Source organism: Otolemur garnettii, unplaced genomic scaffold (assembly GCF_000181295.1).
Source record: "Otolemur garnettii isolate 467f Iridium unplaced genomic scaffold, OtoGar3 scaffold00001, whole genome shotgun sequence".
Taxonomy (NCBI): Eukaryota; Metazoa; Chordata; class Mammalia; order Primates; family Galagidae; genus Otolemur; species Otolemur garnettii.
The window spans coordinates 13,262,896-13,280,626 of NW_003852396.1; the positions used below are offsets into that span (position 1 = coordinate 13,262,896).

The 17,731-nt window shown below is 35.6% G+C and overlaps 1 protein-coding gene across 3 annotated transcripts in view; it reads right to left on the reverse strand.

Annotated features, from left to right (window-relative positions):
- The window catches only part of NAALAD2 (N-acetylated alpha-linked acidic dipeptidase 2), a 68,828-nt gene that overhangs the window by 730 nt on the left and 50,367 nt on the right, over positions 1 to 17,731 (reverse strand). For 2 of the 3 annotated variants that reach the window (XM_012801295.1, XM_003780830.2), the window contains 3 exons: positions 16,275 to 16,539; positions 12,632 to 12,713; positions 10,823 to 10,915 (listed from right to left, as the gene is read on the reverse strand). In XM_012801295.1, coding sequence (XP_012656749.1) covers positions 10,823 to 10,915; positions 12,632 to 12,713; positions 16,275 to 16,539 — 440 coding nt within the window. The remainder of the gene's footprint in view (positions 1 to 10,822; positions 10,916 to 12,631; positions 12,714 to 16,274; positions 16,540 to 17,731) is intronic. The other variant, XM_023510141.1, reaches the window with a different exon arrangement.

Genomic DNA, 17,731 nt, shown 5'->3' on the forward strand with positions numbered 1-17,731 from the left:
TCTAAATTCAACTTAATTACAGTAGCATTGTGTAGTATGATGTTCACTCAAAAGATGGCGTTAAATGAATACCAGTGTTATCATGTGACAGGCATGAATAGGATAGCTTTTTCTCTTAAAATGTGCATACACTTTTTGGCGCCCTCTGTATATGCTTTTTATTTTTGGTTAGACATCTTATACAGGGTGTTCGAGGTATATGAAAACCCTGTATTACTATGTTTTCTCCTCAAGTCCATGTTTGTTACTCCAATAGGAAGATTGTACATACACACAGCTGACAATATGCATTTAGCTAAGACATGTCAGGAATCATACCATGTTGCCAACCCATGCATTGGTGGAAGAAAGTTCTGTCTTGTAAATTGTTCATATTAGTTGTCTAACTGAGCATCAGTAAACATGGTGCTTTATGTATGCTTTATGGATATTTTTAATAAGAAAGATTGAGGGGATAACTTACGTCATCTTTTTAAGTAGATAAAACAAGAGTGACATTTCCCCAATACTTTTCACAGATTAAAAAGCAATAATTTAATGCTTTTTAATGGCAGTAATGGCAAGGAGAACAAAGCCCATTCCACAAAGGTAAAACAGTTGTATATGAGTTACTCACAAAGACATACTCAATTTCTGATCTAGAAGGAAAGTTTTATTTATTTTTTTTTAGGCAGAGTCTCAAGCTGTTGCCCTAGATAGAGTGCTGTAGTGTCAGAGCTCACAGCAACCTCTTGGGCTTAAGCAATTCACTTGCCTCAGTCTCCCAAGTAGCTGGGACTACAGGTGCCCACCACAATGCCCAGCTATTCCTTGCTTGTAGTTGTCATTGTTTGGCAGGCCTGGGCTGGATTAGAATCCGCCAGCTCTTTGTGGCTGGTGTCCTAACCACTTGAGCTACAGGCACCAAGCCAAGAAGGAATGTTTTATAATTGCTTTTCTACTTCACATAAGTAGCTCAAGAGATCAAACTCCTTCTTTCCCTAATAAATGTGTGGAATTTTGCTTTTAAGAAAGCAATATATTTCCCCCAGAGGTGCTGGGTGAACTGGACCCACCTTTTCACCTCTAACAAAAATTGACTCTCACTGGATAAAAGACTTTAACTTAAACCTAAGACATGAAACCATAAAGATTCTTGGAGAGAGTGCAGGAGAAACACTTGAAGAAATGGGCTTGGGAGAAAACTTTATGAGGAGGACCCCCAGATCAACTAAAGCAATACCAAAAATACATTACCGGGATTGATCAAACTAAAAAGCTTCTACACTGCCAAGAACACAGTAAAGCGAGTAGACAGCCCTCAGAATGGGAGAGGATATTTGCAGGTTATGTTTCCAACAAAGGTCTGATAACCAAAATCCACAGAGAACTCAAACTTATTAATAAGAAAAGAACAAGTAATCCCATTTCACTATGGGCAAGAGACCTGAAGAGAAGCTTCTCCAAAGAACACAGGCACATGGTCTACAGACACATGAAAAAATGCTCATCATCTTTAATCATCAGAGAAATGCAAATCAAAACCACTTTGAGATACCATCTAACTCCAGTAAGAGTAGCCCACATCACAAAATCCCAAAACTACAGACTAAAAGACTAAAAATCACTTTGCAAAAAAGATATTTGCACCAGATTATTCATTGCAGTTCAATTCATATAGCCAAATCATGGAAGAAGCCCAAGTGCCCATTGATCCATGAATGGATTAATAAATTATGGTATATTTATACCATAGAATACTAAGCAGCCTTAAAAAAAGATGGAGCCTTTACCTCTTTTATGTTTACATGGATGGACCCGGAACATATTTTCCTAAGTATCTCAAAAATGGAGGAAAAAGTATCCAATGTACTCAGTACTTCTATGAAACATACTTATATTTACTCACACTTTGCTATGAAAGATAGAACACAACTATAGCCCAGGATTTAGGAGAGAAATGGAGTGGGAAGGGAGGGGAGAGGAGGAGGTTTGATAGTGGGAGGGTATAAGGTGGGACCACACCTATGCAGCATATTGCAAGGGTACAAGTCAAATCTATCAAGTGTAGAACATAAATGTCTTAACACAAAAATCAAGTAAATGAGGTAAAAGCTATTTTGACTGGTTTGAGGTAACCACATCAGATTCTATAAAAAAAAATCAACACGTTGTACCCCACATATGCATAAATGTATTCGTGATCTATGTGTATTTGATTTAACAAAAAAGAAGAAAGCAATATATTTATCAGGAATTAGGTCCAACAATCAATCAAGTCCTAGAATTTATTCAAAATGTAAATCTGTATGAAACAATATAGGGCTCTCTGTGTTAATGATTTATGAAATTTATAATGCTAATCACTTATATACTCCAAGGCACATAACAGTTTATTACTCTCACCTTTTAAATTTTAATATGACCCCAAACGGAGCTTTCTTATTAAAATCGGTGTCTGTGCTGAGCTGTTTACAAACATCGATATGAATGAGATTAGAGAAAAAAGTCATCGGTATTCCTTACCATACTTACCCCCTACTGGAGGACTGTAAAGGAAGAATGTAATTTAAAAGTTACTAATAAAGGAATCAAACTGAATCATCAACCTAGCATCTAACCCCTCTGTTGCTTTTGGCAAATTGCCTATTTTTTAAAATTTGTCTCAGATGTCTAAGGAACTGAAATAGCTTCTGCCTGTAGTATAAGGTGACCAGACATCCCACTTTTGGCGGGACAGTCCCGATTTTTAACAATTTGTCCTGCGTCCCACGGCATTTTTAAAAAGTCCCTATTTTTGGAAAGAATGCACAACAAGCTAGGCAAAGGCGGGACAACGGGAAGGGAGTATATGGTTCGGCTGCTGAAAAGGTTAATGTAACTCCATTTGGGAATGAAGAGGTTAATGTAACTGCATTTGGAAATGAAAAGGCTGATGTAAACTCCCTACTCCCCTCCTGGGCAAGGTCGCCCAGGTGGACCAGTGCCCTACTCCTTAGAGCCACAGGTACCGCCCTATACATAATTTTTTTAATGTATTATATTTGTAAATTGTACTTATGTTGAAATAAAAAATATATATATTACAATACTATTTTTACATTCTATAAAAATTTTTGTTGCTCCACATAGACCAAATTTTTAATTAAGAACACCCCTGCCCCCCATCAATGGTGTTTTAAATCAGAAGACTGTCATGGCCTTGCACTCATCATTTAACCTCTCTGGATCTGTTTCTTCTTATTAAAAATAGGGTAATAATAGTAATAGTAAAAAAATAATAGTAATAGTAATTGTCATGAGAGTCAAATGATGTATGGAAATCATTCAATATAGCTTGATACTTACTAGCTATTCCTCTCAAGCTAAATCCTTTCCTTGGGTCTCTCAGATAAGAAGCAGGCAGTTAGCCAATTAGCAATGCTTACACAACTCAAATACCTTTTCATGGATGCTGGACTCAAATACTCTGGCCCCTTCACCATTCAAACTCTGGTCTAGCTCTCTAGGTTTCAGGTGTATCATGATACAGTTCATCACTCTTCCAATAAACATTTCTGAATCTTTAAGTAGTTCAAGAACTACTACAGCAGAATACAGACTGCAGTCCACACTTCTTAGTCTTCTTTTTCCTCAACTTTTCCCTCAGTACATAGTAATTATTCACTGATCAGTTATAATAATTCAAATGTTAAAACTTCATAATAAAATGCTTTGCAGTTTTTAAGTACTTCTGCATACTTTATTTCTTTTGAATATTAAAAAATATTAAACTTTAATATTCTTTAGACTACATTACAGACTGTTAGTTTATTATTGCTACTCTGACATATTACAACAAACTCAGTGACTTTTTAAAAACCGACAATTTTATTATCTTAAAGTTCTATAGGTTAGGAGTCTGACTCAGGTCTCACTGAGCTAAAATCAAGGTATTAGCAGCGCCACTTCCCTCCTTGAGGCTCTGTAGTCAATCCCTTTCCTTGCTTTTTCCAGCATCTAGAGGCCACTCACATTGTCGCATCTCCAAAATCAACAGTAGCAGGTCTGAGTTACCTGGCATCACTTTCTCTTCTCCTCACAGGAGGACTTAAGAATCTTTGTGGTTACATTACTGGGCCTACCTATGTAATCGAGACTACTGTCTCTGAAGTCAGCCAATTAGTGACACTAATTCTATCTGCTACCTGAATTCCCCTTTGCCAGGTAACCTCACATATTTACAGGTTCAAAGAATAAGAAAACAGACACCTTTGAGAGGTCAGCATGCCTACCATACAGAACAATTTACATGAAATTTCTTCAGAGAAAAAAGGACAAGAGAAATAGAATGTAAAAAATGTGCTTGACGGTGGGTAATAAGGATATATTACTTACTTCTGTTGTGATAATTTCAATATATTACCTACAACTAAAAATCATTATGAATGAAGAATTACCAAGCTTGCTCCTATGATCTGAATATGTATGTTCCCCCCCAAATTCACCGAATGTGATAGTATTAAGAGGTAGAATCTTTGGGAAAATGATAAGTCATGGGGAATAGGGTTATGTATATATATGAAATAGTATATGAATATATATGAATTATATATTATGTAACATGATTTTATATATATATATATATATAAAGAGTCTGAAGGCAGCTGGGTAGCCCTTTCCCATTTTCTGCAGAGAGAGGACACTCTGAGAAGATGGTACCTATAGAAAAGGGAAGCCCTCAACAAACAATGAAGTTGCTGGTACCATGACCTTAAACTTCTCAGTCTGTAGAACTGTGAAAAAATTAATTTTTGTTCTTTATAAATTGCCCAGTCTCTGGTATTTTGTTACAGCAGTAAGAATGGACTCAGAGACATGCTCTTTATTCTACCATGAACATTTAGCTTATAGTTCTGAATTTCAAGATGAATATTTCACATTCCACATTAAAAACATTTTACTTAAAATTATGTACAATTTTCCCTGATTCATTCATTACTGAATCTCAGAAAAATGTGATTTTAAGAAATACATATAAAAGATGTTTAATGTATAATTTTATGCCACTAAAAATCTTGTAATCACTTCTTTGAGGATCATGAAATACCAGATGTTAAAAAAAGTGGCATGGATTCATTACACATACTGAAGCTTTTGATTCTCACTCGCTGTTACAAGATTTACAAGATTACTTTTAAACTGATCTACTTTACCGATATGGAAAAAAACTTCAAAATGAAATCTTATTTAAAACAAATGAGAAATTTGGGGTGTTTTGAAACAGACTATGTTATAGTCCATTATTTCACTTCTCTTTTGAGACAGACTATGTTATAGTCCATTGTTTCACTTCTCTTTTGAGACAGACTATGTTATAGTCCATTGTTTCACTTCTAAGAAACACAGTGAAAAGGATACATTCTGATTAACTGGTGCAAGTTTCAACTTGTTTGGGCTTATTAGTGTTGCTGGGAAGCCTTCATTTGCTTCCATCTGCATGGATTTTATATTTCTTCATTATTTTGTGTCTCAAAATTTTGTAATGACCCACATATTACAGCTACATTTCTCTTAGAGGTTATTGATAATATAGCTACATTTCTCTAAGAAGTTATCGAAAAAAGTGAGTATGCAGTATGTTACATAGTCAAGTCATAAAGTGATCCTTACAGTCATGAAGGGAAAATGTTGAAGGCTGAAACACAGCAACATGAAACTGCATTTTGCAGTGGCTCATGCCTGTAATCTGTCATCCCAGCCACTCAGGAGGCTGAGGCAGAAGGATTGCATAAGCCCAGGAGTTCTACACCAGAGTGAGCAACAGAGCAAGAGCTTGTCTCAAAAATGAATATATAATCTTAATGGTCAGCTAACAGTGCAAAATGTATTCTAAAAACTGTGGTACAGTCTTATTTGGAGAATAGTTAGACAGTAACTTACTCAAATTCTCAAGTGTGCTTATCCTTTGACTCTGAAATCCCAGGTCCTGACTATACAGATACTAACAAATGTTCAAGTAAGACATAAGGATGTCCCATTTCAGTACTTTTTATAACAGTAAGTAATTGAGGGAATAAAACTAATTAAAAAGTCAATAAGGAGTAGTTAAAATTATAGATATAAAACATGGAATGGAACACCATGCAGCCGATTAGAAGAAAGAGGTAAAACTACTTGTGTAAATATACGTGTACATACATTATATACCAATGATGGAAATATCTCTAAGATATATTCTTAAGGAAAAAAGAAAACTGTAAAATATTGTCCCACTTACCTATATATAAATGTACTTATAGATTTATATAAAAATACGTGAATATATATGAATGCATAAATGTGTACATTTATATGCAAATATATCTGATATAAATGTTTCATATGTAAATGTATATATAAACATATACACATAGAGAAATACATACAGTCATCCCTTAGTATCTGTGAGAGATTAGGGCCAGGATTCTCTGTGGATACTGAAGTCCACAGATACTCAAGTTCCTTATATAAAATGATGCAGTATTTGCATATATTCTATGCATATCCTTCTATATACCTTAAATTTTTTTCTAATTTGCTTAATTGTTTTTTAGAGACAAGTTCTTGCTCTGTTGCCCAGGCAGGAGTGCAGTGGTATGATCATAACTCAACCCCTGGGCTTAAGCAATTCTCCTTCCTCAGCCTCCTCAGTAGCTGAGAATACAGGTGTGAGCCACTATGTCTGGCTAATATTTCTTTTTTGTGGAGACAAGTCTTGCTTGTTGCCCAGACTGATCATGAACTTTTGGCCTTAAGTGATCCTCCTAACTATATAAATGTGTATATATATTACATGTATATAGGTATATGAGGTTGGACAATTAAGTTTGTGAACTCATCCTAGAATAAGTGCTATATACCTCATTGCTGAATATGACTACTGTCACCAGATGGCCAGAATATGGGAGAGGGATCCTCACACTCTAGATACCCCTTAGCAAGCCCATTTTAATGAGGTAGCCATTCAGCAGAGTGGGCAAAACAATGGCCAACCCCCACATTTTGGGAATGTTTTGAAATAAGTGCTCCTGGAATATTATAGAACAAGGACTTTGTACTCTGGCTCCTGCAAGGAGTGGCCCCTTTACCAAGGGTGGTCCCTCCAGTGGCTCCCCACACCCACATTGTTTCTATACTGATAAGCTTGATTAAAATGCCTGGAATTGAGAGGGGTGGGCCAACTCTAGCTTAGTCCCCACTTCTGTTGTTTTCATTAATAAACTCCACCTTCTTCCCCTGACTAGCCTCTTCTGCTTTCTGTGGTCTATTACCCCATTTCAATCTTGTACCCAACAGGGAGTATTTCAAAGATGACCATAGGGATATTCAACAATGAGATGTGTAGCACTTTTTCTAGGATAAGTTCACAAACTTAAATGTCTGACCTTGTATATACACACAAATATAAATGCATTAAAATTTTCATGCTAAACTTTCTCTAATTAATTTTTTTAAGAGATGGAGTCATACTATGTTGCTGAGGCTGTTCTTGATCTTGCTGGCTTCAAAGGTTCTCCTGCCTCTGCCTCCCCACCTGCTGATATTAAAGGCATGCACCACTGTGCCTGGCCTGAATCACTAAACCTTGATTTTCTTTCAGGAGAATTAACAAAACTGGGTGTGGGATGTAGAAGTGGCACTGTCCCTTTTTATTACAGATGTTTCTATAGACTGAATTTTTAATAATTACATAATATTTTTATAAATAAAATAATAACACTTAAGAGAGGACTAACATTGCAAGTATTTCTTTCAACTTTTTGTTTGATTTATATAAATACTTAACTGATGGTTGCTATTTCATTTCTACTGAAAGAACTCAGGAAATTTCACCCCCAAATATGACTCCCTGGTATAAAGAATATTTTGAATTGAAGGCCATTCGTGGTCAAGAATCTGGAGGAGGCTTTCCTTCTATCTGCATACACTGGCCTGACCTGATCAATGGGAAGAACAAAATAGACAACTGACTCCCATTCCCTCTTTCTGTTATCTGCCTATATTTTAGGAATGAAGCTCAGGAGTGTAAGCAGACCTGGCCCAAATCATTTAAGTCATAAATAGCTGCCTACCAGGTTGATTCACAAGTCGATTTTTCTCCCACATCCATTTGTCCTCCCTAACAACCGTTTATCCTCCTATACTCCTCAATTTCCTCTCTCCCTTCCAAAAGGCATGCATAAAGATATCTGAAAACCATTGGAAAATTAAGTGATCACTGTGCTTTCTCCCCATACACATGGTAAATAAATGCATTCGCTTATTAATCTGCCTTAATTGTGAGTTGATCTTTCAATGAACTTTTGGAGAAAAGGAACCATTTCCCCTCACCCCTATAGTATCAATGAAGAAAGAACTGTCTATGTTCTTATATATAATGTATAAAAATAGTTGCTATCTTCTGAGAGCATTCCTTTCTGAGATAAATCTTCAACCTATGAGCCTACGGAGTAATAGCAATTATAATCTCCACTTAACAACTGAGGAATCGGAAGCTTAAAGACATGATTTTCCCAGATCACACTTAGGATGTGGCAGAACTGGGCTCTAAAAACCTGTGCTTATAATTATTTAAATATTAATACTGATCACTAACATTTATAAGAAAGATGAGATAGAGAACTTTTTTGCATATTTAATAATAGCTTTGTAAAGTAGTAAATTATCATGATCTTAATTCAGATGGGATAACCCTAGAAGTGACTTGCTCTAAATCATACATTTGTAAATGAACTAAAACACAGACTTTCTGACTTTAAATGCTAGGATCTTTCTAATTTCTACTTACAAAACAGTTTAAGAAGGATCTTGAGAAAATAGAGGCATGCAGCCAACATACAAAAATAAAACAAGATACAGATGCCTTTCACTTTAACAATGGGGTTATGTTCTGATGTAAATTGAAATATCATAAACCAAAAATGCATTTAATACACCTAACCTACTGAAGATCACAGCTTAGCCTAGCTTACCTTAAATGTACTCAAAACACATTAGCCTACAGTTGGACAAAATCACTTAACACAAAGCCTATTTTATAATAAAATGCTAACTATCTTGTAATTTATTGAATACTATACTGAAAGTGAAAAAAAAAAGATTGTATACTCAAAGTACAATTTCTACTTAATGCATGTTATTTGTGCACCACCATAAAGGTGAAAAGTTGAAAGGCAAACCATTTTTTTCTTTGTTTTTGAGACAGAGTTTCACTATGTTGCCCTCAGTAACATGCCATGGAGTCACCGCCCCCAGCAACTTCCAACAATTGGGCTTAAGTGATTCTCTTGCCTCAGCCTCCCAAGTAGCTGGGGCTACAGGAGCCTGCCACAACGCCCGTCTATTTTTTGGTTACAGTTGTCATTGTTGTTTAGTTGGCCCGAGCTATAAGGCAAATCATTTCTAAGTCAGAGACCATTTATATTTCTTTAGGTAAAACATGACATACATCTTCAAAAACCTACAAGATTATCTAGAAATAGAGCTAGACTTATTCTGTTTGAACCCAAAGAGCAGAACCAAGGGAGAAAATTAAAGGAAAAGATATTTCAGATCCTTGTGAAGAAAACTTCCTAATAATTAGACCTTCCCTAAAATGGAAGGGGTTTCCTCAGGAGGGAGTAAGCTTTCCATCACTAGGAAATTCAGAGACTGAATAGCTACTTATCTGAGAACGTATAGAAGGGATTCATGTAGAAGGTTGAACTAGATAAGCTGTATGATCCCCTTTTAACATTCTACAGCTTGAAGATTTTGTTAAAAAGAACTCATTTTAAACTATCAATTACCATTTTCACCCACAGCAAAGCAATAAACAATATAAAATTTAGGCTTCTAATTCACATATTATACTATTATTAGATGCATAATCTTACCTATGTTCCCTACAGTAACACATTCACCTTCCACTCATCTAGTGACATTAGTTTAAAGACGGCTGTAGGTATGCTATTTTTGGTCATAGTGATGTGTGAATATCTATCTATCTATCTATCTATATATATATATATTTTTTTTTTTTTTTCCCTGGTAGAGTGCCTGGTACTCACAGCAACCTCAAACCTTTGGGCTCAAGCAGTCCTTTTGCTTCAGTGTCTCGAGTAGCTGAGACTTACAGGCACCCATCACAATGCCTGGCTAGTTTTTCTATTTTTATTTTTATTTATTTATTTTTTTTAAATGGAGTCTGTCACCCAGGGTAGAGTACAGTAGTATCATCACAGCTCACTGCAGCCTCAAACTCCTGGGTTCAAGAGACCCTCCCACCTCAGCCTCCTGAGTGGTTGGGACTATAGGCATATATTACCATGCCTAGCTAATTTTTATTTATTTATTTATTTATTTGCAGATTTTGGCCAGGACTGGGTTTGAACCCACCACCTCTGGCATACGTGGCCAACGCCCTACTCCTTTGAGCCACGGGCACCATCTATAGTTTTTCTATTTTTAGTCGAGATGAGGGGGATGGAGTCTCACTTTTGCTCAGGCTGGTCTTAAACTCCTGAGCTCAAGCAATCCACCAGTCTCAGTCTCCCAAAGTGCTAGGATTACAGCACAGGCATAAGCCACCACACCCAGCTGACATGTATTCTTTAATGCAGCTTTTTCAACCTTTTTTTACCTCATAGCACACTTAAACATATAGTTAAACTTCTGTGGCACACTTATTTATGTTGGTTTTTAAAAAAGTAAAAAAAAAAAAAGGATATACTTACTGTGATTTGAACTTCTTTCAAAATTTATTAATTAATGATCTTTAAAATTTTTCACAGCACACCTGTTGAGAATCACTGCTTTAGTGGGACACTTGTTGTCTCCTTACCTGTAGAACTGCCTCCCAGGTAAACCAAGGGGATCAATAAATGCTCTTTCCAGCAGCATCAATTGGTCATTCATGATTCTCACTACAATGGGACTTAGAGAACAAGATGTACATAATTATAATCCTTACCATGAAACCCCCTGTTTTTCTTTTTTTTTTTTGAGACAGCCTCAAGCTGTTACCCTGGGTAGAGTGCCATGAAGTCACAGCTCACAACAACCTCCAACTCTTGGGCTTAAGCGATTCTCTTGCCTCAAACTCCCAAGTAGCTGGGACTATAGGCGCCTGCCACAATACCCTTAGCTATTTTGTGGTTGTAGTTGTCATTGTTGTTTGGCAGGCCCAGGCTGGATTCGAACCCACCAGCTCCTATGTAAGTGGCTAGTGCCCTAGCTGCTTGAGCTACAGGCACTGAACCCCATGAAACCCGTTTTAAAACAATATCAAAGACAAGGCATGAGAAAATAAACATCTAAAATCAATAGATCAATAGATTTTTACCAAAACATATATTAACATAATTAAGCTTTATATGATAAGCTACAATAACAGCAGGGTCAGCCTAATATTTTTAATAAACAGAGAAACCCACTGGGAAATGGTTTGTTTTATTTTTCTAGATCATAGACTGATCAAAAAGAACTGAAAGCCATTTTTCATTTCTTTCTAGGAGGATAGCCAGACCTCTTGGAAAGGGAGAGAGAGCATTGTTCCTGATAAGCTTTTCAGTTCTGTGGAAGAATGGAGCAGATAAAGCTGGACAATATAAGAGTAAATGGTGTCCGGAGCTGTCAGAAGGGTGGGAGGCAGCTGCACACAGCTGACAGGGAGTCCCCCTTCACACTCACACTTTCTTTTGGGGATGCTGAATAAATTCCCTGGGCTCTGCTATCATCTCAAGAAGGAAGAAGCCCTTCAGTGCTGACTTATTCAGCTTTCTGGCAATATACAAATAATCCTGATTAAGTCTGAAAAAATGTGACATGGACAGAAACAATTTATGCTTGTTACATAATGTCTTACTTCGAATATACCTTTTAAACTATTCTGAACTTAAAAGTGGTAAGATATTAAGTGAAATGCAAAAATGCATCAATGAAAAAAGAATTTCTTTTCTTTTTTTTTTTTAGTGCTAAGATGATAGGGTCTTGCTCTATGGCCCAGGTTGAAGCACGTGGCATAAAGCTCAGTGCAATCTCCAACTCCAAACAGGTGAGACCCCAGGTATGTGCCACCAAGCCCAGCTAATTTTTTAATATTTCGTAGAGATGGAGTCTTGGTATTTTGCCCAGGCTGGTCTCAAACTCCCGGCCTCAAGTGATCTTCCCACCTCAGCTTCCCAATTCACTAGAATCACAGGCATGAGCCACCATGTCCCACCGAAAAAAGGAATTTCTAAACTGATGCATACAAGTGTCATACAAGGGGCTAGAGTGAAATGTATTACAAATACAGTTAAACTTACATTATCAGCTATAGACAAAATTCTCATCAACTCCTAAAGACAGTTTCTTTGGCCCTCAACTTGAGATGAGATTTTAGTCTACCATTCAGAGCCATGTTCCTCAAACTTTAATGTTAGTATAAATCACATGGAGGGTCTTGCTAAACTGCAAAATTCTAATTCAATATGTTGTGGGTAGGGTCTGATATTCTGCTTTTATAACAAATTCCCAGGTGCTACTGCTGCTAGTGGTCTGCAGACTTTCAATTGAATAGCAATAATTTAGAGGTGAAGGCTTATATGAGTGAAAACAGTTCATTCTAGTAACAAGATTGATTTTCAAACAGTAGGCATTTGAAACTTACTTATTAAGATCAACTTGTGTAAGTCTTCTATGAAAATCTGAAGCAGCCTCTGAGAAGTTTTTCACAGCAGAAAATAAGGAGTCTTTTTTAAAAATGGAAAAGTAGAAAAGAAATTAGTAAACACAAGTGCTTCATATTTCAGAGGTTCACTTTCTTATTCTCCTTACTCTGGGTTTGTAAGACTGAATAGATGCTGAAACCACTTTTCTACTATGCTTTATTGGAGATCCATGAAAAAAATTTTTTAAATATTATAAAGAGAAATATTATATGAAAATTTAAAATGGATAAAATTTCCACTTAGGAAAACATCTTTAAGAAATCTAGGACATAAGTAACTCCTTAACTCATAGTTCACCAAAAAACCCAGCATCCTTTTATTTATTCATTCATTCAATACATATTTATTGGGATAGCTACTGTATACTTGACACTGGATACAACTCTGAATAAATATAAACCTGATTCTGTAATTATTACAGAATCACACAATAACAGTTTTTATTTTCAAATAGTACATTTAAGATCTTATTCAAATGACAACATGTGACAAACCAATATATCCAGACTTGGGGAAAGAAGATAAGGTTTGGCCTGGTCAAACTTTCCTTTAGTTCACAAAGTTTCTGAGGAAGGTGATTAGGTTCTGTGTCTCTCAGTATCTTTTGGGGATTGGTTCCAGGACCCCACCTCAATAGATATCAAAATCTGCAGATGCCCAAGTTCCTAAACATGTAGCATTAATATTTGCCTATATCCTATGCACATCCTCCACCATACTTTAAATCATCTCTGGGTTACTGATAATACCTAATACAATGCTTACTCATACTTCATTTGTGTGGATTTAATGTAGTACTCAAAACACAGCAAATTCAAGTTTTGCTTTTTGAAATTGTGGAATTCCTGCCAATTTTTTTTAACCACAGCTGGTTGAATATACAGATGGAGAACCCATAGATACAGAGGGCCAACAATCTATTGCAGAGGTCCTCAAACTTTTTAAACAGGGGCCAGTTCAGTGTCCCTCAGATCACTGGAGGGCTGGACTCCGGGCCCCAGGATGAGTTGGCTGCTAAGCAGAACAGGCAGCAGTGGCAAAAACACCAGTGGGCCCGATAAATGTCCTAGGCGGGTAGTTTGAGGATGCCTGATCTATTGTATTTTTCATGACAACAGACTACTTACTGTTTTCCATATTTTTCTAAAAAAACTTTAACATACATTATTGGTTTTTTGTTTGCATCAATCCTGTGATGCAAGCAAATAGAAGATACAGTATTCAATTTACTGATAAAGCACTTAAAGCTCAGGACATAGGATTTCTATTACGACAGAGCCAGTGAGTAAAACATTTAGTCTAAGTATATTCAGTACAAAAAAACCAGGGTGTTTTAGTCCTAGATATTCCTGAAGTCCTAATGTCATTTTAAAAATTACATTACCTGTCATTTTTTTAAACTTTGTTCAAATCAAATAATCTAATAATGAGTATAATAAAAGCTAAGAGAAGAGAATATTGAAGATGAATTTAAATGCAGTACGTAAGTCAAGATAGATAGGAACTGAAATGTGTCCCTGGGATCTAGTGACACAGGTCAATAACAGCTACGGCAAGAGCATTTTCTCCACAGAAGTAGGGATATAAGACAGCACAGTGGATTGGTTGGTAGGAAGTAAAGAATTATAAAGCAGTAATATAGATTATGTATTCATTTATTTGCTGCTTCAATCATACCTGCATTCCTTCATTAATACATTATCTCAGGAACAAATTTTCCCTGGCACTAAATGAAGAACTTTGATTGTGAAGGAAGTGGAACACATCAGGTAGAAGAAATCTTGTTAAGATACAAAAGATTTCTTCCTATGACTGCTTAAAGAAAGAAAAAAAAAAGAAAAGATAGGAAAGATATGAGAATATATAATTTGGTGAATAGTTACCAATGATAACAGAGATTTTGAAAACATAGCAAAGAAAGGCATTATTAACAGGTCAAACCTTAGGGCAAGACAGTAGTTAAAGGAATCAAACTTTTCATAAAAAAGCTCTTCAAGTGGCGTAGGCACCAGCCACATATACGGGAGCTGGAGAGTTCGAATCCAGCCCAGGCCCACCAAACAACAATGATGGCTACAACCAAAAAATAGCTGGGCGTTGTGGCAGGCGCCTGAAGTCCCAGCTACTTGGGAGGCTAAAGCAACAGAATTAATTAAGCCCTGGAGTTGGAGGTTGCTGTGAGCTGTGATGCCACAGCACCCTACCCAGGGCAATAGCTTGAGGCTTTGTCTCAAAAAAAAAAAAAAAAAAGCTCTTCTACTATAACTGTGTAGTTTCAGTCTGTCAACTGAATCCTGACTTTTACAAACTAGTAAGAGGTACAAGTCATGATGTTCAGGATGACATCTGGATGACGGATAGCTATAAATCTATAAAGGTCATGCTTATTTCTCCAGTTTCATCTTTCATCATTTCCCCAGTCTTTGCAGAGATACTCTGATTATGTAAACACAATCCTGTATTTTACTTTCTTCATTTTATTTTCTAGATTATAGTAGTACCTGCTGTTCTTCATAACTTCCTAAAGATTGCTAATCCTTTACGGATAATAGTCATACGGTCATCACTCCACACCTCTTCTCTGAGCTCCTATATAATAGTGCCCCCTATTTGCCCCTAAAAGACTGTCTTTTGCATTCTTCTCCTGCCCAGCCTGAGACTTCAAGTTTTTTCAGGACTATGAGTATGCCTTATACATCCTTATTTTGCCCAGGAAAACCAGAGTACTTGGCACATAGTAGACATTCAGCACATATATGATATTTGAAATATATACTAAGAATATGTGCCCTCAGAATAAAAGAAAATAGTTATAACAAAACACTAATAACAGGTAACATTTATGGAGCACTAAGTGCTAGCCACGCCTGCTCCTATATATTGCACAATGAACCTCCAGAATAATCTCTGGCAAATGTTATATTCTTTCTTTTTTCCACCATTTTACTCATATGAAAACTGACACATAAAGAAATTAAGTAACTTTTCCAAGCTCACAGAGGGACCAAATGGTTGAGCCAGGATCTGAACCAGGCAAACTGCTTCCAAGCCCAATATTCAGAGCTCCTGTATGACATTTATTATTTCATCTCTACTCTGTCGAACAACCACCAATGGCCAGTTATAAGGGGAAGAAAGCTTATAACTATGTAGAAAATCCTTCATGTAGATAAAATGCCAAAAGATGTATGCAGTAATAATACTGATAGTGGTACTAATTAAAAAAATGTCTGTAATAGAATTGGTGGTTTTCTCTACTTTTCAATCTTTTTGTAATAATGTTGCATTCTTCTAGTATTGTTTCTATAACAGTAAAAATGTTCTTGAAGACGGTAATATAGGTAAAAATGTTTACCATCCCAATGTTTGTAGCAATCGTATGGTCATAGTGCATTCATCTTATACAGATTAGATTAAATCAGATTCTTTAATAGAAGTTTGTTTAAAAGTTTTTGTCTAGAAGTCAGAATTAGAGAAAGAGATATATTCTAGTATGAAGCAGTATGTATTGTTCGTAATAACAGATAACATCTTAAAGTTCTATCTTAAAGACTGTAAAATATCTGTCCAACCATTTCTTACCAAATGATACTCCATAGTCTCTCAAGTGGTGGTCATGTTTCTTAGATAAGTTGTAGATACTTGTTGCATAGTTCTGCAAAGCTTTTGCATAGTCTTTAATATTGAAAGGAATGATCGTAGAGTCTGCAAGTTCATACACCAGTGCTCCTCGTAACTGAGCCACAGAAAGCTGTTTTTTAAATGTGGGGTCGTAAAAATTCTCTACCAGTTCAAATGTCTCATAAATTGTATGGTATACTGGGTAGCTGCTGTACTTATCTGTTTTCTAAAAAAAAAAAAAGAGAGAGGGCCATAAATATTTAAAATATTTAATGAAAAATTACAAACATATAGCACCTGAGTTTTATTACAATGAAGCAAAAAATTTAAAATCTAATTAAAATACTACAACCAAATATTCACTGCTTTAACATTTTACCATTATTTGTTTGATAATTCATGTAACATTCTTTCAAAATGCTGCTCCTTGAAAAGTTTTCTTATTGTATTTTTGGTAACTCAGTTTAGAAAATACATATTCAAATTGTACCTCAGCACAATTCAAAATTATCCATCAACTGATGGACTTGTTGCATAGTTCTGCAAAGCTTTTGCATTGTAATAAAACATCTGGGCAGCTAACTATCTACATAGTTGAAAGATAATTTATTTAAGTAACTTACTTCCCACTTAGTGCATGCCAAATGCCATTTACCCTTTATTATATAATTAGGAGCTAAAATTATGAATGTAAATTATTACATATCCTGTGTAAATTATGTAAATTATTACATATCCTGTGTAAATATATTCTAAACTCTTAAGTCTGCCTATTCTAATTTTAGTTTTTTCCATCTACTACCTTATTGCAGAGCTATCATTCTTACTAGTTTTTTGTATCACTAAAAAGCATGCCCTGTATCAATCCCTTTCCTTTTATCTTTGTTTTCAAAACTAAATAAATTGATCAAATTGATACCAAAAAGTATAAAAGTGAATAGGCCTTGAAAATTATTTAAAACACACCTTTTATGTATTAAGTGTAATGAATGTTATTATACAGCATTTATACACATATTTTGGTTATTTTGGAAGTGATTTTCTTTCTTTTTTGTATTCTGAATAGTCAAATTTGTTAGTGATATATATGTATGTATATATATACATATTTAATGTCACATTACATACATTATATATTAATAGGAATAAGCAATGTGTTGATGTATTGCAATTGAGATTTGAGAACTGATTAAAATGTATGACAAATCTGTATCTATTAATGTAATCTGCAGTTTGGTTTATGAAACTACTTATTACATTGACAAGCATGTATGTTGGTTATATTATAAGTACTTGCATATCCATTCAGGATATTTCTGTGACAACGGTACAAACCAGTCAGTGCAGAAGACAAAAGAGGATCGAGTTAAAAAAAGAAACTTGCTTTATTGCCTAAGAGGCCTTGCCTTAGATGACAG